The following is a 26,430-nucleotide window of genomic DNA, read 5'->3' as shown; positions in this document are numbered from 1 at the left end:
GTTATTTAATAAGGTGAGTTGTGGGAGGCATAAATCATTTCCTAAACAGCAAAAGTCCCTGATTGAGACATGTGAATACCTTATACCTCAAGACTCCGTTGGGGACTTTTACTTGCCACCAAACTTGTTTCACATCTTTCGCCATGTGTTAAAGGATACTGGAAAAGGGCAGCGATGTCTGTCCATTTCATAATTTTGGGTCTTTGGTGGAAAAAGCTTTCCTTGGGCCCTCCATTTAGGCTACTAAGCATTCTTTCCAACTTAAGAGATTGAAGACAAGGGGGAATCACAATGAATGTGTCGCCTACCTACATCCACTTGCTTCTTGATTAAGTGGCCATTGTGCCCTTGGGCTGAATATAATTATAATTCCCTCCAAAGCACCTCACTCCACATAGCTCACTCATTTCTCAATTCTTATTAGCCAATGCCCGTCACATGATCGGGTCCTTCTCAAAGGCATCACAGCGCCGAAGTAGGCAACAAGTGAAGACAGACAACGGCACGCGGCCTTCATATTGAAGATGCTAGAACTGTCCATATTTACTTTTGTCAGCAAACAAGAGTAACAGCAAAAACAAATCTACTATCAAAGTACACAAGTTGACCTATTCTATTGGTGAGCTTGTCCTTCAGTGCGAGAAAGAAATATTCCAAACATACTGTACTCAGGGAGTTGTGGATGTGATAGATCCCCAATTAATCCACCACTGTACATTTAAAAAAAACACATTTAAAAGCAATGAGGCTGATGCAACAGATCAGAACGTTTAGTTGAAAATGTTGATAAACTATTAGGCTATTTCTTCACATTAGTCGCAGCAATGCGCACACGGCAGTAGGCTAGAAGCGCAAGTGTTTCAAAATGCAATTAGCAGGAACACCGTTCTCAAAAGCGCACCAAAATGCATGCTGACAGATGACAACATCAACAAAAGAAAGTTGAGAACATGAGAGAAACACTGGTTTCAATGGCATAAAAGAGGAAGTGTTTATACAAAAGCCCTTAACATTCCTATGATCGGAACATGGGAAGAGATGCTTCATAAAAAGGACAAAAAACATCCAGGTTTTAAACAATTACATTTATGGTCAAATCGTTTCAAAATGTTGACTGCCACTGCTCAGATCACAAGGTGGGTGATGTTGCAGTGTGTAACAGGCACTGGCCTTGATCTGAACAAACAGTGCCTCAAGTATGGTCAACACAATCAAGCCTTTAGATAATAATAATTATCCTACATTATATTTGTCATATGACTGGCGTTTTAGCATGCATGCACACACTAAAAAAAAACATTTAAAAGAAAGTCTCCTTTAATTTTGGCTACATTTTCAGGCGCCTCCCTCATGGGAGCATTGGTCAGGACATGACAGCCTGTGTGTATTGGCTACAGCCCATCACCTACACTTAGGCTACAAGTAGGCTAATTATTTCACACACTTGTTTTTCTTAATAAAATGGCTACCGTTTCAGTTTTCAAATCAATTTAATTGGCTAACGGCCTTGGTGCCCTGGCAGATCGGGCACCTCTTGAAGGCCATATGGCCTTGCCCCTCAAATTAAACAATTTCAGGCCTGGATGGTTGGCTTAGTGTCTTTTTAGCTGTGCTCCGCATACGCACAAATGGAACACGAACTCAAAGCAAATTAACAGTGTCAAGACAAAATGTAACTTTGTTAGCCACAATGCACATTCCCCAAATAGTTTTACAGTATTTAAATGCTTTATAATATCTGTTTAAAGATCGAGCTTTGACGTCCGTTTGGGTACTCTATTTATTGAGAGCTACAGTTGAAGTCGGAAGTTTATATACACCTTAGCCAATTACATTTAAACTCAGTTTCACAATTCCTGACATTTAATCCTAGTAAAAATTCCCTGTCTTAGGTCAGTTAGGATCACCACTTTATTTTAAGAATGTGAAATGTCAGAATAATAGTAGAGATAAGGATTTATTTCAGCTTTCATCACATTCCCAGTGGGCCAGAAGTTTACATACACTCAATTAGTATTTGGTAGCATTACCTTTAAATTGTTTAACTTGGGTCAAACATTTTGGGTAGCCTTCCACAAGCTTCCCACAATAAATTGGGTGAATCTTGGCCAATTCCTCCTGACAGAGCTGGTGTAACCAAGTCAGGTTTGTAGGCCTCCTTGCTCGCACACGCTTTTTCAGATCTGCCCACAAATATCCTATAGGATTGAGGTCAGGGCTTTGTGATGGCCACTCCAATACATTGACTTTCTTGTCCTTAAGCCATTTTAAGCCACAACTTTGGAAGTATGCTTGGGGTCATTGTCCATTTGGAAGACCCATTTGCGACCAAGCTTTAACTTCCTGATTGATGTCCTTCCTTGCAGCAAAGCACCCCCACAACATGATGCTGCCACCCCCGTGGTTCACGGTTGGGATGGTGTTCGTCGGCGTGCAAGACTCCCCCAATTTCAATCCAAACATAACTACGGGCCTTATGCCCAAACAGTTCTTTTTTTGTTTCATCAGACCAGAGGACATTTCTCCAAAAAGTACAATCTTTGTCCCCAGGTGCAGTAGCAAACCGTAGGCTGGCTTTTTTATGGTGGTTTTGGAGCAGTGGCTTCTTCCTTACTGAGCAGCCTTTCAGGTTATGACGATATAGGACATGTTTTTGACCAGCATCTTCACAAGGTCCTTTGCTGTTGTTCTGAGATTGTACTTTGGTGCGAAAAGTGCAAACCATCCATCTCTAGGAGACAGAACGCACTCCTTCCTGAGAGGTATGACGGCTGCGTGGTCCCATAGTTGTTTATACTTGCGTACTATTATTTATACAGATGCACGTGGTTCCTTCAGGTATTTGGAAACTACTTCCAAGGATGAACCAGACTTGTGGAGGGTTTACAAAAAAAATTCTGAAGTCTTGGCTGATTCATTTGGATTTTTCCATGATATCAAGCAAAGAGGCACTGAGTTTGAAGGTAAGCCTTGAAATACATCCACAGATACACCTCCAATTGACTAAAATGATGCCAATTAGCCTAACAGAAGCCTCTAAAGCCATGACATAATTTCCTGGAATTTTCCAAGCTGTTTAAAGGCAGTCAACATAGTGTATGTAAACTTCTGACCCACTGGAATTGTGATAGTGAATTAAGTGAAATAAATCTGTCTGTAAACAATTGTTGAAAAGTTACTTGTGTCTTGGACAAAGTAGACGTCCTAACCGACTTGCCAAAACTATAATTTGTTAACAAGAAATTTGTGGAGTGGTTGAAAAACCGAGTTTTAATGACTCCAACCTTAGTGTATGTAAACTTCCAACTTCAACTGCATATAGCCTAGTTTGAGGAGTGAAATAGCCATCACCTGCCAGAAAGTGCGAGCAGCTCCTCAATAATCTGGTACTGGAATGAAACGTGCTTTTGTAATCTGTCATTGTGCAACAAATAACAATTCTAAATGTAATCGTGTGTTAAACTGTTTTGATAGCCACGATTAAAAAAATACTATTTTTATTCCTCAATCTCAACTCGTAATTAAAAGGGCTCCTCCCATTCGCAATTTGAGTGCATAGGCTATAGTCAACAATAGGGAAGCTATCAGCACGTCACCATCACTTTGCAATGTGAGCTTGAGGCAGTATAATTGTTTGAAACCTGAATGTTTTACTTGACTTCAAATAATGAGGCATGTCTTACCTTGCTTCAAAATGTCCTAGCCGAATTCCAGCCATAGAAATATGGTGGTAATTATTTTACAAAGACTTCCACGTGGCATTAACCAGAATTTCTCTTTTGTTCTATTGGTTTTCAGATCAAACTTCTTTCTTTGTCCAGAAGCCAAAGGCACAATCCTAGTCATATTAAAAACCCATCTTAGTTATTGCTATTAGATTCCCCTCCTAAGTTTCTAACACATGGAACCGCTCACATTATGTGTGCTGTTTAGAAGTGTGTTTCCTGAGAAATGCATCTTGGCAAATGTTTGAAAATGATATGTCAACAAAAACTTGATTGTTGACACGCAATACATTTTGGGACAATATCAACAATGGACTAATGAAACAAACACCAAAATATCGTTTTGGGTGGAGTTTTCCTTTAATTAACAATGTCAGTTTCTTGTAATGCTTGCATAGGATTTCTGTTGGTTACATCATTTTACTGTTTGGAAAAAATGTAAATCGACAAACGGTCATTAATGAGGGTTGGTTAGTCGGTAGCAAAATTTACAAAAATGTGCATTTCTACCTACCAGATGAGAGCTCTCTTTTGGTTCTTGTACTTGCTGCACCTGTGGTTCAGCTACAACTTTTGTATCCTGGTCAGAAGTCATGAGCCGTCTACTTCTTGGCTCCTCAGGGAGAAGTCTCTTTGTCACCAAGTAATCTGTGGATAGAGAAACAAATACGCTTACCAAGGTTCTATTCATTAGTGCACACCATTACAAAAATGAAACCAAGTGTTCATTGGACAAATTCAGGTAGCTGCCTCCCTGTTTCATCCCATATAATTTATTGTAAATTACGCACAAATACCCTACAACAACCAATGCTGTAGCTCTCCATGGAAGTCCAAATAAATATTTTCTTAAGTTTAAAATGTATTAATTACTAACAGAGATCATCAACTAGATTCCACAAAGGGAGGCTTTTCTTTTGAGCGTATGGTCAGGGGACCGGAAACATAATTACAAATGATGAATTAGTAGACTGCAAATTGACCATAAGAAGCCCAAACAGATCATATTTTTAAAAAGATAACATTTCAAACCTTGTTTACAGATGTATATGATCACATGCCTCTCTCAATGATGAGTGGGAATACATTCCCAAAATTAAAATCCCTTGAAGCTGATTTCCTGGTGCATTTTTAGTCTACAGTACCAGTGAAAAGTTTGAAAACACCTACTCATTCATGGGTTCTTCTTTATTTTTACATTGTAGAATAATAATACTAATACTAATAATACTAATAATAAAGAAAAACCCATGAATAATACTAATAATAAAAAAACTATGAAATAACACATTGAATCATGTTGTAACCAAAAAAATGTTTTAAAAAATGTTTTACTTGCTTAACAAGGTAGCCACCCTTTAAATAGCCAAATAAAGGTTACATTTAAAAAAAAATGTGCCTTGATGACAGCTTTGCACACTCCAACAATGAAAATTAAAACAACTTATTTTACTCAGAAAACTTAGGGGGCCAAATAAAAGAAAGCCGCAATATAGAGGAACCATGCTGGACATCACGATGCGTGTCAACAAAACTTAAACAATCTATAAGAAAAATAGCATAAACACCATTGGAAATGTCTTTCTATCCAATAGATCCCATTTGTAAAGAAATGATAATTGCCCAACAATCAAATGCCTGTCTAACATGAACTCTCATTGTGTTTGCAAACAAGACAGAAAAATAATGGCATATCTGTAAAGCATACCACCTTTGATCTACAAACTCAATTCCACAGACAGTGCGAACTCTGCTAAACAGGCCAGTGTAATTGACTACACAGATCAGTATTGCACGATATACCAAAATGTACGTACTTTTTCCATACTAGAACATAAAGAAACACTTCTGTACTAGAATTTGTTACTTTTAGTAATTCTGTAAAATGTGTCTCACGTTCTACTAATTTTTGGCTGATGACTTGAACATATGTGAGCAGTATAATATGATTACACAACCCAAATGTAATGTCAAATGCACTCATAACTTGACAGCAATATATTTAGACTTTGCATTTGTCTGGGTTTGTTAGCAGTAGCCAGCCAGCCAAAGACTAAAATAATAGCAGCAAGCACAAAATCAATTGTATTTCTAAGGTGTGTAGACAACTGCAACAAGCTTCAGAAATGAGCTTCAAAGCGTTGTCGTTTTGGAAGCAAACTATTTACTTAATACATTAAAATTATTTAGCTATAATGAGTAATGAATGTAATTTCACACAATATTATGGCTAAAGATCAGCAAATTAACCCTGATGTATCAAATTACATTTTAAAACAACTTAAATGTAATTGGAAAATGATCTGCTCTGCCTCCGATATGGTTTTGCAAAGAAAATTGAAGGTAATTTAATATGGCATTTTATTTTGGCAAGAAATTGAATAAAATATATTTCAGTTATCAACAATTTTCCTTATGCAAAACCATATCACTGTATATATACTTTTCTATTGTGTTATTGACTGTACGTTTGTTTATTACATGTGTAACTGTTGTTTGTGTCGCACTGCTTTGCTTTATCTTGGCCATGTCGCAGTTGTAAATGACAACTTGTTCTCAACTGGCAGACCTGGTTAAATAAAAGGTAAAATATATATTTTTAAATATTGCTCAACGTTGAAAAGACAAAGCCCAGTGGTTATTCTGTGACGAGCTACGACGCTTTATGTTTTTATTGCCATTGTATTGATTCACTAGCAGACTATAGCTTTGGTATCGAGTATCGTTTCTATATCAAGTATTATGATACTAAACCTGGTATCAGTGTCCAAAATCTGCTATCGTGACAAAACAGATGTTTTTCCATCAAGCAAGCCACAACAAGGAAAACTACAGTTATGAAAGTAATTGAGAGATCCTTGCCAACGGTTGCAAGATTCCCACACTATTATTTAACAACTCTCATAATACTGCGTCATCATGGACATATTTGGCATATGGGCCTAACTGGTTATCATTTTAATGTTGACCATGTATATAACTGTCTTTTAGTCAAGTCCTGCTCATTCTGTGAAACAGAAGCTAGATGCTATCTGAAAGGTGGCCAAATTGCTAAAAGTGTTTACAGAAAAGTGCCAACTTTGCTCTCCCAACTCCCCTGTGGATTAGACAAGCCAACAGATTAAATTCATATAAACCTGTTGCCATTCTGCTGACTAATGTGTATCTGCGTTTTAGGATTGTGCTGTTGTACAGTACGCAAGCAAGCATAGTTCTGGTCTCCACAAAAACTCCCATTATAGCACAAATATTTTCACTACATAATTGTGGTGGTGACTGCAATACATTAAGCTTAAGATCACTTTATTGGTCAATTGCATACAAAGTCAACCAAAATGTTACTTTGGCTTTTAACCCAACCACTCCGAAAGACACACAGTTGTGGAGGGGAGGTTAAGTACCTTAATCAAGAGCACAACAGGCAGTGGCATCTAGGATTTGATACCAGCAACCTTCTGGTTGCCAGCTCACTTCGCACCAGATGTTTCATAATAGGATAGTTTTCTAACTGGAAACTCTCCAGGTGCTGGCTCGCCTCTCTATGGGCTAGGATACCTGCCGCCCCCAAAGTGATAGATGGCATGATGTGTTTGGTAGAGCCTACCCGTGGTTGTCAACAGTTCACAAGTTCATATTGAACATTCCCCATATCAGTGTAAACAGATGAAATTGTCAAATTGTCTTTGATTGTTACTACCAAACTTGTTTCCACTATGCATTTGCACTTAGTTTTGATATTGTCAGTACATTTCAAGAAAACTCCTAGGGAGACTACAGTCTAGCAAGGAGGATTTATATTGTGTGTGTGTACAGGACGATGGTTAACCTAGCTACCTGACTAGTTAGGGCCATGTTTAAAAACTTGCCAATTAGACAGTGGATCATGGGGCGCGTTCAGCAGCAACCAACGTTGAGATAGAAATATGCTATGTAGAAGAAACATGCATCTGACATGTAGAATGAGGAAACAATTCAGCTCTTTTCGTGGCATTCATATCTGCAACGTCCGACTACTGAACGTGGCCGTGGTAACTTGGGTGGCAGTCTGCTCTCTTGACAACTCCCCATGGAATTGTGAAAAGAACAAACATATTTGTGAAAATAACAGATCTGGGACCAGGCTAGAATCGTGGTGGCATGTGACTGCCACATAGCAAATAACAATAAAGCAAAGCAGAGTCAAGCCAGTTAATCTACAAAGTTGACACAAATTGCTAGAAGAAACAGATGCCATCACCAACAATCAGTGAAAGATGGCGACCTCCGGCGTGATTCAGGTCCTCCAACCCCCTCGCATCGTTGATGGAGACTTGTCCAACGGCAAAACGGATAGTCTTCAACTCTTCATGTGCACAGCCATGCATGATACTTTTCTAAGCTTGCCAGTTTAGCAATAAATTATTTGAATTAGTAACAATCATTATAATAAATATTTGGCTAACTCAACCACTTCATATTAGTTTAGGTAGCAACAAGATACGACGTGGGAAGACGTAGCTTGCTACGTTGGCTAAGTTAGATAGTTACTGTTAGCTATGTAATGCTAAAAACAACGCACATCAAGCAACCCGTTACTGTAGATGGCTAGTACAGTAGCTAGCCAGACACCTCAGATCACTGGAATTTGGCTTAGTTAACGTTAGCTACGAGGCCATCATCTTTGCCAAATATTATAGGTGTAGCTAGTTAACGTTACCAACATCGAGTCGGCGAGCGAGCTGGCTAGCAGAGATAGCAAACTCGTTAGTTAGCAATGGGCGATACTCACCTTTCAGCGCTCACTGCACGGCGATGCAGACTGGTGGTAAAGCAAGGCCTTGAATTGGCTTCCAGGCTGAATACGCACAGTATTAAAGCGAGCTAGTTACGAGTTAGCTATGATTAACTAATTAGCCAGTGTCTTCGAATGAGCAACAACAAACTGTTGATGGCTAAAAATAATACCCGCCCTTTTAAATCTTAGAAAACTAAATATCGTAGCTAACCTTAGCTTTCCCAACTAGCAATGCAAGCTAGCAAATCAATAGAAATGTAACTATTAACTTTGCACTTCAATTTGTTTTGTTCAGTCGGACTAAAATAATATTATTCTTCGAAATGTATCGAACGGCGGTTCTTCGAGTGGGAAAGTGGATAAGGAACATCAACCCTGAACTCTTAAAATACTGGATTTAACTTGAAGCGTTCGCTTGCTAGCTGCATCAACGATATACCAGTGGGGAATGGAGAAAATGCAGTTTCCCTTCCCTTTGGGAGTAGTTCAGCCACCACCGAACGCAAAGCCAAAGCTGTCACAAAAGCAAGGAACTCCCGCCTCCTACCACAATGAACATGCTCCTCGGTTGGTCGAAATTCAGTGGCTCACAGATCCACTCGTGATCAACGGTGTGGATCACAGGCCACATGGGCGTGGATTGGTTGAATTTAAAGGGTTGTACCGTATTATAAAGAAATCAGAAGTGTTGTTTAAAAAATCTAGCCTAATTTATTGGTCACCGACAATTCCATCAATGCTACGTATACATGAAACTAGGAGATCAACACCCCAAATCAAAGTTGAAAGACATTCAACTTTAGAAATATTAATCCAACTGATATACTGCCTCCTCAATTAAATAAATATCAACAAAGTAGCTGGCCTTGATAGAATGGAACCCACATGTATAAAGTGGTCTGCTAATGTTATAATGTATTCTCTAACAGATCGATTCAACATGTCTTTAACGACTGGTGAAATACCTTTTGTTTGGAAATGTGCCTGACTGACCGAAATTCCTTAGATCGAAATAACTACAGACCAATAACAGCAATCTATTCAAAAGTAAAACATACTTGAGAAATTAATACATTCCCAAATGTATCAGTACCTAGATACATTTAGTTGAATTTCACCCTTTCAATCATGCTTTAGACCCAACCATTCTGCCACTCCAGCATTAGTGAAACGTACTGATGATAAACATTCTTAATTGGACCAAGGCAAACTTCTTGTGTCATCTTGATTTCTACAATTGTAAAGTGACGTTGAAATGCGCTAAGTCCCAATCTATTATTATTATAATGTATTAATCAAAAGCATTTGATTTAGTTGATGATTCGATCTTACTAGGAAAACTTCAATGCTTTGGTTTCACGAACAGATCACTAAACTGGTTCCATTCATATCTTAGCAATAGAAAACAATGTGTTGGCATCCCGAGTGGCTCAGCGGTCTAACATGTTGACCACACTGCTCATTGCAAAATAAATGTACACATACATTCAATCATTGCAACCACACTGCTCGCACGAGTCAACAAGCTTCTGCAAGGGTCTGAACTTTGTTCTATTTGTGAAGCTAGACGAGCTGCAAGTCCCACCTCTCCCATCTCCTTATTGGTTTTCAGGAGGTCCACAATCCAGTCCAATTGGTAGTGGTAATGCACCTTAAAATTGTTTGCCAACCAACATAAAAAGTCCAAATCAGAAGAAGAATCCTGAAGGAGAATAGATTACTAGAAACAAACTCAGTTTACCCTTTTATCTGTGGATGAATTATCGGAGTAGAGGACTTGTTGCATTTTAGGTCAAATAACAACCCAATGTTTATATCCCAGGACAAGTAAGCTAGCAACAGCAACAATTAATCCACAGACAAAAGGCTAAACTGAGTTTGTTTCTAGTAATCTCTCCTCCTTCAGGCTTCTTCCTCTTCTTTGGACTTTGTATGGCAGTTGGCAACTAACTTCAAGGTGCATTATCAGTACCTACTGGACTGGAGTGTGGACCTCAGTTTATCTTTCAATCTATGCTCCTAAAAACCAATGAGGAGATGGGAGAGGCGGGCTTGCAGCGCATCCAGTGTCACAGATAGAACCAAGTTCTATTTTAGTGCCTGGCTACGCAGACGCTCGTTGACGAGCACGGGCAGTGTGGGTGCAATGAATGAATAACATGTATGTGTAAATTTATTTTGCAACGCAGAGTGGTCAACATGTAAGGCACTGCATCACAGTGCTTGAGGCATCACTACAGACCGGGTTCGATCCCAAGCTGTGTCACAACCGGCCGTGACCAGGAGTCCCATAGGCAGTGGTGGAAAAACTACCCAATTGTCATACTTGAGTAAAAGTAAAGATACCTCAAAAGAAAATCACTCAGGTAAAAGTGAAAGTCACCCAGTAAAATACTACTTGGGTAAAAGTCTAGAAGTATTTGGTTTTAAATATACTTATGTATAAAAAGTAAATGTAAATGCATCAAAAGTAAAAGTACAAGTATAAATCATTTCACATTCCTTATATTAAGCAAACCAGATGGCATGATTTTCTTGTTTTTTAATTTATGAATAGCCAGGGCCACACTCCAACCCTCAGACATCATTTATAAACTAAGCATTTGTGTTAAGTGAGTCCCCCAGATCAGAGGCAGTAAGGATGACCAGGGATATTCTCTTGATAAATGTGTGAATTGGACCATTTTCCTGCCCATTCTAAATTCAACGAGTACTTTTGGGTTGTCAGCGAAAATGTATTGAGTAAAAGGTACATTGATTTCTTTAGTAATGTTGTGAAGTCAAAGTAGTCAAAAATATGAATAGTGAAGTAAAGTACAGATGACCCAAAAAATGACTTAAGTAGTACTTGAAAGTATTTTTACTTCAGTACTTCACACCGCTGCCCATGGGACAGTGCACAATTGGCCCAGCATCGTCCGGGTGGCTTTACATGAGTCATCGCGCTCTAGCAACTCCTTTGTGGCGGGACAGGCGCCTACAGGCTGACTTCGTCGTCAGTTGAACAGTGTTTTCTCCAGACACATTGTTGCAGCTGGCTTCTGGGTTAAGCAGGCGGGTGTTAAGAATTGCGGTTTGGCGGGTTATGTTTCGGAGGTGTCATGACATTGGCCTCTTTGGGTATGGCAATCCCCATCCCCATCCCCCTCTCCCTGCCTCCCCCTTTCCTCCTTCAACTAGGTTGCTGTGGTCAGAGAGATGTCGTAAATTCCTGAGGATCTCAGTATAGAGAGAGTACATTTTCACAGAGGACAAAGGAAATCCTTCCACCTCACAGAACTTGAGGTACAAACAAATTTCATGTTCCGGAGAAAGTATAAAAGATCGGTGAAGATTCCAGCTACGAACTGGTCCGTTTGTCACAACTTGGGGAAGCTCATGGGAGACGGTGTGGCCACATTACCATAACAATGTTTATATAATAGCCTCAGATATGAGGTTTACATCTAATTGTTGTATAAGATGAATGAGTGAGTATGATACTGTTTGTATAATTGTTTAATATGATTTTGGACTGTTTAATGAAGGAAAATACAATTCCCTTTTGATTTGAACTAAATTAGAGGACCGCCCCTGAGCCCAGTTAGGGTCAGACATCCTGGGACAGCCCTTTTCGGCCCCTCCGAATTAAACCCCCACTCGGGTTTTCGTTCAGTAGACCGAGCTTACCTCAATTACGAGATGGCTAAAGGTTGCAGACCATGTTTTTCTCCATTAGGAGGACAAAGGTTGTAGACCTTTGCTGAATCTTTTAACCATACCACGTGGTTAAACTCTTAGACTATCGATACCGACAGAATAAGAACAAGTCTTTAATATTAATTACTAGTCTGCAGCTAGGAATTCGATGTCATTGAACGCGAAGAACGACAACGGCCGAAACGTCCATTCTATAACGAAACGAATGAATGTCAATCTGAACTATCCACTAGAGAGAGAGAGGGAGAGAGACGAACAATTCTACAAAATAAATTAACTTTTCAGCAGTGATCAAGACGACACACTGAGTGTAAATATATTGATTGATTGCAATTGTTCCCGAGTGAGCATTCATGTGCAAAGGATTAGCATTTCTATTGTTATAATTATCACTCTGTAGTGACTTCTTAGTTGACCCCCACTTCCCCTTTTGTTTAACAAGCCGCCATGCCGGTTTAGCCCACTAGGGCACATTCTCCTATCATTTCATGTAACCACATTGACCTTGTTTATTTGTTTGTTTATGCATTTCTGTGAATTACTTAGTTGGTAATAAATAAATGATTTAAGACAATTGATGTATGGATGACTCATAGTGAGACTGGGTTCGTGCAGATAACCAACGATTTACGATGGTTGGAATGAGACTAACGTGAGGTAAAGTAAATAATTCATTAATTCAAAGACTAATTGATCAGATAAAATAACTGAAAAGTTATTTTAGGAAATTATAACTTTGTAATATGAATATTTTTCCTTGGTGCCACGACTTCCTAGTAATTACGGTTACATGATTAATCAGTCTAATCGCGTAATAACTAATTACAGAGAATCTTTGATAAAAAACTATCAGTCTTCAGTTAATGATAGTAAAGACACGACAGAGGACACATGACTCAACCTTCACCTCGTAATTGGATATGACGAAAAAGGGGGTAAAATACAAAAAAAGATAGCAATGTGTTTTCATGGGACACAAATCCAAACTTATTGCTCTCAGTAGAGGTGTACCTCAAAGCTCAGTATTGGCCCCTCGTCTTTTCGATATATTAATTTATCTAATTTGTCAGAACATTATCATTTGTACGCTGATAATACAGTGCTCTATACATCAGGTTCAAATATTTTGCAAATACAGTACAAGCAACTCTCAAGATGATTTAAAAACTTTACAAAAATGGTTTCTAGCAAATAATTTGGAAAGCATTTTGACAACTGGCAAATGTCTTCACTGACACTTTCAATCTCTCCCTGTCTGAGTCTATAATACCAACATGTTTCAAGCAGACCACCATGGTCCCTGCGCCCAAGAACACTAAGGTAGCCAAAATGACTACCAACCCATAGCACTCATGTCTGTAGCCATGAAATGCTTTGAAAGGCTGGTTATGGCTCAACACCATTATCACAGAAACACTAGACCCACTCCAATTTGCATACCGCACCAAACAGATCCACAGATGATGCAATCTCTATTGCACTCCACACTGCCCTTTCACACCTGGACAAAAGGAACACCTATGTGAGAATGATATTCATTGACTACAGCTCAGCATTCAACACCACAGTGCCTTCAAAGCTCATCACTAAGCTAAGGACCCTGGGACTTGTGGCAAAGAAGGGGGTCGAGTGGTAAATGGCAGATATGTGAGAGCAGAACTAATAAACGGGCTCTGCCCGATCACTAAAATGGCCACCCCTGTCAGAACTACAGATCACAAAATGGCCGACCACCAAAACTACAAGTCCCAGAAGCAAGGGGAACCCTCAGAAGGTGGAGCCAACCCACAGATAAAGGGTCAAGAAAAACCAGGAAGAGAAGAAGAGAGTGCTGGAAGGATCTATGAACAATAGAGAAAGAGACAATAGAGATTGGCTGGATTTACTGTGTATGAGCTGGACTGTTTTGGACTTACCTGTTGGCGTTTGGACCTGGACCTACCGAGAACCCGATTCGTGTACCGAACCCTGCTATCCTTGACCTCGCCTACGGCCTGGGTGGTTTGGTGACAGTTTACCACTTAGTTTGTGACAAACGCTCCTAACCTTGAAGAGGTTTGCCACAGACTTAACACCTCCCTCTGCAACTGGATCCTGGAATTCCTGATGGGCAGCCCCCAGTTGGTAAGGGTAGATAACAACACATCTGCCACGTTGATCCTCAACACGGGGGCCCCTCAGGGGTGTGTGCTCAGTGCCCTCCTGTACTCCCTGTTCAGTCATGACTGCACGGCCAGGCACGAATCCAACACCATCATTAAGTTTGCTGATGACACACAACAGTGGTAGGCCTGATCACCGACAACGATGAGATCAAGACAAATGAGATGATTGTGGACTACAGGAAAAGGAGGACCGGGCATGCCCCCATTCTCATCAACGGGGGATCAGATTGAGAGCTTCAAGTTCCTTGGCGTCCACATCACCAACAAACTAACATGGTCCAAGCACACCAAGAGAGTCGTGAAGAGTGCACGACAAAACCTATTCCCCCTTAGGAGGCTAAAAATATTTGGCATGGGTCCTCAGATCCTCAAAAGCTTTTACAGCTGCACCGTCAAGAGCATGCTGACAGGTTTCATCACTGCCTGGTATGGCAACTGCTCAGCCTCCGACTGCAAGGCACTACAGAGGGTGGTGTGAACAGCCTAGTACATCACCAGGGCCAAGCTTCCTGCCATCCAGGACCTCTATACCAGGCAGTATCAGGGGAAGGCCCTAAAAATGGTCAAAGACACCAGGCACCCTAGTCATAGACTGTTCTCTCTGCTACCTCACGGCAAGCGGTACGGGAGTGCCAAGTACGGGAACGCCAGGTCTAGGTCCAAAAGGCTTCTAAACATCTTCTACCTGCAAGCCATAAGACTCCTGAACAGCTAATCAAGTGGCTACCCAGACTATTTCAATTGCCCTCTCCCCCTTCTACGCTGCTGCTACTCTGTTATTATCTATTCATAGTCACTAATAACTCTACCTACATGTACATATTACCTCAATTACCTCGACACCAGTGACCCTGCACATGGACTCTGTACTGCTACCCCCTGTATGTATCCCCGCTATTGTTATTTACTGCTGCTCTTTCATTATTTTTTACTATTATTTCTTACTTTAAAAGTTGTATTCGGCGCATGTGACAAATACAGTTTGATTGTACTAGAAAAAAAACAATTACCAATAAGCTTGGGTTACTATACAGACCTAATAATTGTGTTGCTGTATCCGTTAGAAAGACCATAGTAACTCAACTGCTGCTTCCTCTCCTAGACTATGGCAACACCATCTATCAAAACACAACCAAGACCTTACTTTGCAAATTAGATGTAATTTATAACAATCTTTGCACAATGTAGAAATCACTAATTGGAAGACAACTGCTTTGGTACCAATTTTTAAAATTTTTTTATGTATCGACTTAAACTTTACAAGATTCACACTACTCCTTTCCACATCAGTACCAATGACATATTCCAAGGGTATATCATGAGGTTGGAGTGTCACTACCGTCGTAAGAATAATTGAACTAAGGCTCAACGTGAGTAGAGTTCCACATTTTAATGAATCCCCCCTAGTCACGCCCTGACCTAAAACACCAGAGAACCCCGAGGTCTCTCTATGGTCAGGGCGTGACAGTACCCCCCCCCCCCAAAGGTGCGGACTCCGACCACAAAGCCTGAAACTAGATGGGGAGGGTTAGGGTGGGCAACTTGCGTCGGTGGCGGCCATGAAGCCGGGCTGAACGTCCCGGGCTGGGGAGGCGCACTGGAGGCCTGGTGCGTGGAGCCGGCACAGGTTTCACCAGGCTCAGCCGACACCTCAGCTCAGCCGACAGCCCCTTGTGCCCCCCCAAAAACACTTGGGGTTGGCCTTGGGCTGTTTGTGGTCGCAGACGCCGGTGTTGTCTCTGTCCTCCCTTACTCCTCGGCAACTCCAACCAAGGAAGGGTCTCTCATCCATCTAGTATCTCTTCCCATGTCCAACTCTCCTTCACCTCCTGGGCACGGTGCTTGGTCCTGCTTTGGTGGGATATTCTGTCACAACCGTCATATGAATAATTGGACCATGTCGCAGCGTGAGTAAAGTTTTACATTTTAATGATAGTGAGACTTCCAAAACAACGATCATGCACTCACACAAAACAATATCCCACATCGCAGGTAGGAAAAAGGACACATTAAGTATGATCCCCAATTAGAGGTAACGATTATCAGCTGCCTCCAATTGGGAACCATACACACACCAACATAGAAATATAATACCTAGAAACCCCCCTCGTCACGCCCTGACCTAAAACACCATAGAGAAGCCAGAGGGCTCTCTATGGTCAGGGCGTGACATGGAGTAAGATCTTTCAGATACAAAGACCCAACTGACTGGAATAATTTACCTATTGAAATCAGGGTATTAAAATCACATTCAATTTAAGAAAGACATTTTTCAAATGTTAAGAACAAACTGTGTTTTCAACTAATAGAAACATAACCATGTGAAGATATTTGTAAATATGTATGTATGCATACTGTATATTACAGGTACTTTATTTGTTGTATTTGTAGTTGTAGCAGTAGTTTTTAGTAGTTGTATTTGTAGTTGTAGCAGTAGTTTTTATTAGTTGTATTAGTAGTTGTGTCACACCCTGACCTTAGAGAGCCTTTTTATTTCTCTATTTGGTTAGGTCGGGTGTGATTTGGGTGGGCATTCTAGTTTTCCTATTTCTTTGTTTGGCCTGGTATGGTTACCAATCAGAGGCAGCTGTCTATCGTTGTCTGTGATTGGGGATCATACTTAGGCAGCCTCCCCCCCCCCCCTTTAGGATGTGGGATCTTGATTTTGTGTAGGTGCTGTGTAGCCTGCAGAACTTTAGGTCGGTTTTTATTTTGTTGTTTTTCGGTGTTCATTTTAAATAAAGGAAGATGTTCGCCTACCACGCTGCACCTTGGTCTAAATCATCTAACGACGGATGTAACAAGTTGGGGCAGTAGTTTTTATTAGTTGTATTAGTAGTTAATGTAAAAAAAATGTATTTGGACACTTGCAAAAAAGATGGTGCATCTCAAGAGATTTATTCTAGCAAAATTTCTGATAAATAAATAATGAATAAGTAAATAGGTAATTAATTAATAGCATAATTAATACCAGGACCAATTGAATGAGGTTGTTGTTGTTGGTACTGATGCCATTGTTTTTGTATAGGTTTGTGTGGTTGAATTAAAGTGTCTTCAATAACAGAGTCTTTCAATAAATCACATTAAACTGGACCAGCCAATGTTTTGTGAAATATGTTTTTACACATTCCCAACCTCATAACAATACATGTGCTCATGCACAATGTAGGCCGATTCTTAGGCAACAGGCTTCATGAACATTTCTGAATAGGAATTAGATAACGACGGAGGCAATAGGTCTATAGGCATGCATTATTTAGCACGAAGAGAGAGTAGGACAGGCAGCACGCATAAACAACCGCGGTTCCATCTGGACTCAACCCCCTGAAGTTGTGGGTGGATGACATAAAGTCAATAAGACACTGCAGTATTCTGAAATGGGGAGCCAGAGGGAATGACAGTCAGTCTTTGTTGTCTGCAATGAATAATTAAGCTATAATGTCTACATGCAAACAAATAAGAATTTGTTCTTTAACTGACTTGCCTAGTTAAATAAATGTTTTAAAAAAAACTGCCAGTGCTTTATTCAATACTAGTATTTTTTATTTTTATTTAACCTTTATTTCAAATCAAATCAAATGTTATTGGTCACATACACATGGTAAGCAGGTGTTAATGCGAGTGTAGCGACATGCTTGTGGTTCTAGTTCCTACAGTGCAGTAATATCTTACAAGTAATCTAACAATTCCCCAACAATTCCCTAATACACACAAATCTAACATGTAATCTAACAATTCCCCAACAACTACCTAATACACACAAATCTAAAGGGGTGAATGAGAATATGTACATATAAGTATATGGATGAGCGATGGCGGAGCAGCATAGGCAAGGTGCAGTAGATGGAATAAAATGCAGTATATACATGTGATATGAGTAATGTACGACATGTAAACATCATTAAAGTGGCATTGTTTAAAGTGACTAGTGATCCATTTATTAAAGTGTCCAGTGATTTCACTGGATGAATAAATATGAAGTGTTTCCAAGCCCACTGGCGGGCAGTGGGAGAAAATGTAACGAGGTGGATTTTGACCTAGATTTATGCATATTTTCTCATCAATGAAACATTTGATCTCAATACAGTTTTCTGATCCCAACACTAGAATGTGTTATGAACAGAGAGAACTAGGTTTTGTCGACTTTAGCCTTTGCGAAAGTTTTAAAAATCGCGTTGCTCAGAAGGAGCGCAAAGTCGAATTGAGTTACTGCACACGCGCAATTCACAGAGTAGGCGTTCCTACTAACAGAAATATGCAGATATTTGCTGGAATGGACCAATAGGATCTCGCTAGCTCGTGCTTTGCTCTGCACGCCTACTTGCTTGTTCTGCCCACTATGACTCATCTGTTCTATGCTGATTTGAGGAATGTCTTGTATGACAAAAACCATTACAAGCTGGTTTTGGGACAAATCAACATCGCAAAGAATTTGATTGACAAGTAGGAAGCTGACTTCTTCCACTGATAATGTACACTGTTCAACTTGGTGTTCTCACTCGTAGTGTTTCCAAAGACTATGTTTGACTGAAGTATGGGATTTCCCTGTACCGCTGTAAACAACTGAAGCGTGCTTCTCTGGGTCGAATGTGTACCATCATGAAGCGACAGAAGCAAAGCTTGGAATAACTGGAACAAGGTAATCTTGCAGTTATTTCCTTTGTTTGATTAAAGGCTTGTCATGCATGTCTGAAAATGTCTCTGGTTTGCATATACTAGAACAGTGTTTCCCAAACTCAGTCCCAGGAACCCCATTTTGGCTTTTGCCCAACTACACAGCAGAATCAAATTATGAAGGCTTGGTGATTATTTGAATCAGTTCTGTAGTGGTAAGGCAAAACCCAAAATGTGACCCCTTGGGGTCCCCAGGACCGACATTAGGGAACCCTGTACTAGAAGATACTTCAGACATTTGGCTCCGGTTGTCATTGTTGATGTCTTGTTTACATTTAATGGTTGTTTTACTAGTGCACCAGCATCTTTCCTGTTTACAAACGATTGATCCCAATACTCGGACACTACTGCTTTGTGGAAATCCCAATGTGGGCAAAACTAGTTTAATCAACAAGGTACACATCCCTATTGCTGTTATTCTTTGTCATTTCAATGGTTGATACAACCTTGCTGTGTAATTTGTGATTATAATAGTGTTCAATGGTTTCATGGCACAATTTGGGCAACCATTGTTAAAGGCATTGCGATAAGTTCTTGTCTGTTTTGCTGCACGATGGATCACGTTTATCTTGGTCAGATCGTAATTATAAAATGTGTTGTCAATGGCTTACCTTATTAAATGGAAATAGGTTTAGGTCTATTTGAACATTTTGTTACATTTGCAGAACATGGGTAAAAAAGTGTCATACAATTAGGGTTGCACATTTTGAGGAATATTCAGAGATGGAAACTTTCGGTGGGAATCTATGGGAATTAATGGAAAAATGCAAAGTAATATTAATACCATTTAATTGTAGATGGTATTGTCGCATATCATATGGAGACAGAAACATAAACCTTTTACCTTACCTTTTACCTTAAGTAGACATAATTGCAAATGATTAAATCCTTCCAATAGAAAAAAAAGTAGTTACGAATTTAACTTTAATTAAATGAGGTGACTCTTCACATGGGATGATTTCACTGAACAACAAAAGGGAACATTGAATGATCCCCAATGATCCATCGCATCTCTCAAAAACGTTTTCAACATACATCTACCGGGTCGTGGCAATATGGCAGTCGTGCCAATATATCTAGTCTAGAAACTAAAGCTTTAGTTGTCTTCCTCTCAGGTTTCCATGTCTTCTCCCTGGACCTCCTCTATGTCCACCTTTTGAACATCAGATTCTGAGGCCTCATCTTCACTGTCACTTTCCAACCTTGTTGAGGATAGCTCGTTGTCAGGCTCAAAAAGCCTCAAATTTGCCCAGTTGGCCACCAATTTTGCAACCCTTGTATTGGTAAGCATGTTGCGTTCTTTGGTGGGTGTGTGTTCCCAAACAAGGACCAGTTGCGCTCCGAGGCGGCTGATGTTGGTGGGTTTTGGAGGATGGAGTTAACAAGGGAAATTGCCTCAGATTCACAGTCCCTTCCACCAGGTGGCTGATGAGATATATTGGCACGACTGCCATATTGCCACGACTGCCATATCGCCTCTCCATACCAAAGCTCTTGCTTGGAAGTGTACTTCGCCAGACTGGCAAGAACCTTGCCCTCATCCAGGACAAGGTGGCGAGACACGGTAGTGATGACACCATAGGACTCTGCACCAGCATGCTCTTGCCAGCATACTTGGGGTCCAACATGTACGCTGCGGCATATATGGGCATCAGGCAGAAGTCTTAACGTTTTTTGATGTATTTCAGAACTGCAGTTTCCTCTGCTTGGAGCAACAGTGGAGTGGGCTGGGCACTACTGATTTCTTCTCTTACATCTGCAAGCAGAGTCTGAACATCATACAGGATGGCATTGTCTCCCTCAATAGAGTACAATGGCTACTGCTTTAGGTTTCAGGCTGCTTACCTCTCTGCCAAAATCCATCATCCAGAAGGATCCTCTTGATGGGGTTGTACATATTAGCAGACTGTGATATGGCTGTTTCTTGGAGAGACTCCTTCTCCTCCAGGAGACTGTCAAACATGATGACAACACCACCCCAATGGGTGTTGCTGGACAGCTTCAATGTGGTGCTCTTATTTTTCTCACTTTGCTTGGTGAGGTAGATTGCTGCTATATCTTGATGACCATTCACTTACCTAACCATTTCCTCGGCTCTCTTGTAGAGTATATCCATTGTTTTCAGTGCCATGATGTCCTTGAGGAGCAGATTCAATGCATGAGCAGCACAGCCAATGAGTGTGATGTGAGGGTAGGACTCCTTCACTTTAGACCAAGCAGCCTTCATGTTCGCAGCATTGTCTGTCACCAGTGGACATACCTTCTGTGGTCTAAGGTCATTGATTATTGCCTTCAGCTCATCTGCAATGTAGATATCAGTGTGCCTGTTGTCCCTTGTCTGTGCTCTTGTAGAATACTGGTGGAGATGATGTAGTTAATTATTCCTTGCCCACGAACATTCGACCACCCATCAGAGATGATTGCAACACAGTCTGCTTTCTCTATGATTTGCTTAACCTTCATGTGAACTCTGTTGGTTTGGTTGGGGGGGGGGGGTGTATGCTGGGGTGTATGCTGGGCGAAGAACATTCAGAAATCTCTTCCGATGCACATTACCTGTGAGCATCAGAGGTGAACTAATTGCATACACATTGCATACACAGCCCGAGCAAGACATTATTCTGCTTTTCTCTGACTAGATTCCTCCATTGAGTCAAAATAAATTCTGCTTCCAGGAGGACCAAGAGCTGTTGCTATTGATAAGGTGTCTGATTAATAATTTTCACCCTGAATAAAAGTAGAGGGACCTTTTGTCAGAGGTTGCTTGTTGTGAGCGCTGAGGGAACTTTATGCACTTGGCCAGATGATTCTGTATCTTTGTTGAATTCTTGACATGATTTGGTACAGTACTTGCAAATGTACACCTCTTTGAAATGTCTCCACACATCAGATAGTGCCCGTGGCATGTTCCTGTAAAGATTAGAAAGAAATAAGTTTAAAAAAGAAACTAATACAATTCCATGTACAGATAAATAGTTAAGTAGTTAGATTAAACAACTCCTTTGTAAGATAAATGTTTTACAATGAAATATGTATTGAAACAGGTGAATTATCACTCTTCAGTTAGCAGACTCAAGCAAGCTAAAACACACATGGTAGAAAAAACAAACTATCAGAAATTGATAACAAGTTAGAAATTATTTAAACACACTTTGCTGTAGACTACTATTTACTAGTAAACAAAAAATCATGATTGTCATATTCACCCCACCCAGTATTGTAATCAAAACTTACCAGAAAGCATGTAGTCCTTGGCTCAAACAGTGTAGTAGTGTGTGCTCAATAGCATCTCATTAGTGTGCAAGATCTTGAGAATCAGCTGTACATGTGATAGAAGAGTGCACTGCACATGTGATGGTAGAATGCGCTGTGCATTGAGGGTTGCAATACCATTTGAATTGGGGATAGTTTAACCAAAATATACCTCAAGACCTAGAATTGCCTTGTGTATCATCCCACAATTTTCTTTTCACTGTTATAAGCTAACTTTTTGATGAATTTTAAGCCTGTGAATTCTGTGAAGTTTGCTTAACTTCCCATGGAACATTTCTGGAAGGTTTCTGACCCTTTGCATCCCTACATATACAATACATTGTAGTAGTGCAAGAAAAGATGTTGACAGAGCTGAACTATCTCTCCAAGGTCACCAGAGCTGATGTTGAAGTCCAGCCCTATGCCTTCACCACCAAGTCCTTGTTCGTCAGCCACATGGATTACAAATACCTTTGTTGGCAGGTAACATGATGCACTTACACGATCCTCACGCCAGCTATATCTGGCTGGAATACTTTGGAAAGAGATGTGTGTACATGCATACAGTACCAGTCAAAAGTTTGGACTCCTACTCATTCAAGGGTTTCTTTATTTGTACTGTTTTCTACATTGTAGAATAATAGTGAAGACATCAAAACTTTGAAATAACACATGGAATAATAGTAGTAACCAAGTGTTAAATCAAAATCCATTTGTATTTGATATTCTTCAAAGTAGCTACCCTTTGCCTTGACAGCATTTTTGTTCATGCTTATTAGTAACATATTCTCTTTACTTTGGCTTTATTTCTTTCCCCAGTTTACTTTGTCATCCTCTTTCAAGATGGGACTTGCTTATCAAGGTTTCCTGCTTTGTTCCATCAGAAAATCATTGCTGACCTTACTGTAGAGGGCATCCCTGTCGTTGAAACCAGCACTTTGACTGAATAGGGCGTGATAATTGTAAAAACAGAGGTGAGCAGTGTAGTTCAGTCTTCTGATTACTAACAATGATTTAGATGCACTATTGTAAAGTGGCTGTTCCACTGGATGTCAGAAGGTGAATTCACCAATTTGTAAGTCGCTCTGGATAAGAGCGTCTGCTAAATGACGTAAATGTAAATGTAATTTGTTAGTAACAAGTGTTATGTTTTGTGTTTTTCTCTATTTGTACGGAAGTCCGTAGAGGACATATGAATAATACATTTTTTAAAAGTCCATCAGCTTATTTATCTCATCACTACAGAACAAATCACTACAGAGATCACGAGACAATTGAAAGTACCGCAAATCACCCATTAATTTGTTCAGATACACAATAACCACTTCATCAAGGAGCTCTGTGACTGCGTTGATTGCAATGCACTGGTGTAGCAATCAATGAAACCATATGCGTTAATCCTCTGGGCTGTGCCACCTCAGCCGTTCTGTTGTAAATCAATACGTCCACTCCTATTTAGAGTTTATCTTGTGATCTCGACAAAACAACTTTTGTATAGTAATCATGAAATCAATAAGTTTTCATCTCGACATAACGAGGGAATATTTGTTTTTTCATTCATATGTCCTTTCTGGACTTTGTTTTTAATAATTTGTACTAATATTTTCTTGAATTTCAGGCCTGTGACAAACTTCTGGCCGATCGTGTCCATGGCAAAATGAAGGGCAAGAAGGTCCATGATGTTCTCAACAGATTGCATTTAGTAGTACGTGCTAAGACGGATGAAAAGGTAGGCAAAATACTATACTTTCTGTAGAGGTGCATGTCTTTCCACACCAAAGTTAAACATGTATGCATGATTTTACTAATGTTGTACTATTTTCTTTTTTCTTTTCAAGGTATATAAATTTGAATGTGAACAGGGGAAATTGGGCATGTCCTTTTAAGTATGCTCATTAGACTGTTTTCTCAACACTAGGTGAGACCACCATTCATTCCAGAGGGAACTAGGATTGGCAGGAAAACAGTAGAGGTGGATGCACCCAAACGCAAAACAGTATGTCCATATATTATTAACACTTATAGAAGGATTATGTTGGAAAAGCCTTGGATGTAATCCGCTCACTCAAGTGGGTTATGTTGTAATAAATGTTCATTGTCAAGATCTAGCTGTCTTAATAAGGTATTATTTAATTAATTGCCAATTTTCCATCATTAATTTACAGGAGATGGAGATGATTATATCCTGGACCTACAGAGTATGTATTTGGACATTGACATTCATCATTGTCTGATGAATAAAGAGGAGAAATATGATGTGATTCCCAAAATATGGGAGGGTCACAACTTTTCAGATTATATCGACCCTAAAATCATGAAGGTGAGTGGGGCGTGAATTGATCTTGTTCTAGTGATTCCACGGAATCATTAACTTGAATGGGGATGCCTGGTCTATTTATTCAAATTCTATGGCTGCGAATTCTATGGCTCTCTATGGCTGGGAGACTTTGGTCTGGACATGACTGGCAAAGATGATGTAAGTTTGTTTTAAATTTTTCCCTGTGTATGTAAAAGACCATATATTTTCACATGCTACAGCTGTTATGCTGTAGTGCAGGGGTCTAAATAAGTGCCTGAATAGAGCGGAATAATGAAAAAAGCATTGGAACTGGCTTCGAGGTCCGGAGTTTAGTTTGAGGGCTGTAGTGTATTCACACATTTCTGCTCATGCCCATTCAGAGCCACTATGCGGTGAATGCCCGTAGATCCCGGAGTGTTGGTATTGCCAAGAAACGCAAGCGTGAGGCATCCATAGCTCCCACCTCTCGAACCCGCAGCCAGATTGCCTCTCGTCCCCCACTCTACCAATCTGGTGTTCGTGATCCTAAGTTTTGTGATGGCTCTTTAGAGTTTATCCGGTTTATGCATTATGATGCATTTACCTGACACTTCAACATTATATGGCAGCCATGTTTGCTCCCCATTACGATGACATGGGGAATGTACAAGAAAAATGATAAAACTGAATGTCTAGAATGAGCATTATAATGCTTTTACGTCACACTACAACATTATATGGCACCCATATTAGCTCCCCATTAAAATTACATGGGGGAATATTTGAATAATGCTATGTAACTGAATGTATAGAACTAGAACAATATTCTAAAAGTTGGCGTAACTCAATGTGTAGCTCTGGGCTACTCCATCTTTTCCTGTCATCATGTGAATTGGCTTGTGTTTCCCAATATGCATTGTGCATATTTTTAAAGTGTTAGTCCCCTGGCTTAAAGAAACATAGTCTTAGGAGATGTTATGATTGTGTGTGTCTGAAGTGGCACCCTATTATGGGCCCAGGTCAAAAATAATGCTCTACATAGGGATATGAGTGACATTTGGGACACAACCTGTGTTTTACTAAGGGTTTACTGAAATTCTTTTTTCCTGTATAGATGGCGAAGAAGGCCAAGAAGTTGATGAAGAGCCAACAAAAGGACATGAACTGCCAGGGGAAGAAGGGAGAGGCAGACAGACATGTATTTGACCTCATGCCAAAACCTATTTTTCTCTGGCAAGAGAATGTCCGGAACAAACGATCACAGATAAAGGCATTGATCGATGAGGTTGACCTTTTTTTCAGTGTAATCCAGCTTCTGTCAGAATTGTATACTTTTTCACTGGAGTAAATCTGAAAATAAATGTTTGCCCTTTTCTGAATTATCTTTCATCATATTGAGGTAATGAGTGACACAAGTGACATTCCTGGTTTTGGAAAGCTGCGTAGTGGAGCACAAACCTCAATTCACCACAAGGTATCAGCCAAAAATGTTAGTGGTAGTTTGACTTCTGTGTCACTTACATGAACACCCACTGTCAAAGCTTCCAATTGCTGTGGCTACCAATTGTGATAAATAATCTTAAAGCGCATTCAAGTGAAGTGTACTTGAATTGTAAACTGTAAATGGAACGTATTGCCTTAACTCCTAGAATGTATCAATTGCATTGCTTTGGTGTAGCTAGAAACAAAGAAGATGAAGCTGCACACACCGTAACAGTTAAGTCCTCTCAACAAATGTGAGTTTCTTCTACTGTGTACACTGCAGTGGGGGAAGTGATTAAATGTATAAACCAAAATGTGTCTCGCAGGTGCTTTATTAAAAATAAATGTGAATAATTTACTATCTTATGCTGCCTGTTAATT

At 40.0% G+C, this 26,430-nt stretch overlaps 1 protein-coding gene and 1 long non-coding RNA gene across 5 annotated transcripts in view; one reads left to right on the top strand and one right to left on the bottom strand.

The window, feature by feature from the left end:
- LOC135558650 (la-related protein 4B-like) overlaps window positions 1-9,001 on the bottom strand; it is a 40,510-nt gene extending 31,509 nt beyond the window's left edge. Inside the window, exons 1-2 of the mRNA XM_064992624.1 lie at window positions 8,494-9,001; window positions 4,240-4,373 (exon numbers count right to left, since the gene is read on the bottom strand). Coding sequence (XP_064848696.1) covers window positions 4,240-4,320 — 81 coding nt within the window. The 5' untranslated portion in view covers window positions 4,321-4,373; window positions 8,494-9,001. The remainder of the gene's footprint in view (window positions 1-4,239; window positions 4,374-8,493) is intronic.
- A 9,700-nt stretch (window positions 9,002-18,701) lies between these two features.
- On the top strand, window positions 18,702-26,423 carry LOC135558649 (uncharacterized). 4 transcript variants are annotated; one of them, XR_010458383.1, is made up of 8 exons: window positions 18,702-18,806; window positions 18,869-19,002; window positions 22,680-22,772; window positions 23,109-23,263; window positions 23,908-24,018; window positions 24,208-24,285; window positions 24,455-24,609; window positions 25,682-26,411. It is a non-coding gene; the product is annotated as an uncharacterized LOC135558649 (long non-coding RNA). The 4 variants fall into 4 exon arrangements; XR_010458382.1 differs by having other exon boundaries at window positions 18,702-19,002; window positions 23,174-23,263; window positions 25,682-26,410; XR_010458381.1 differs by having other exon boundaries at window positions 18,702-19,002; window positions 25,682-26,410.
- The last annotated feature ends 7 nt before the right edge of the window (window positions 26,424-26,430 follow it).

This window comes from Oncorhynchus masou, chromosome 17, assembly GCF_036934945.1.
Source record: "Oncorhynchus masou masou isolate Uvic2021 chromosome 17, UVic_Omas_1.1, whole genome shotgun sequence".
NCBI classification, from domain to species: domain Eukaryota; kingdom Metazoa; phylum Chordata; class Actinopteri; order Salmoniformes; family Salmonidae; genus Oncorhynchus; species Oncorhynchus masou.
This window is presented reverse-complemented; position numbering and strand designations above follow the sequence as displayed.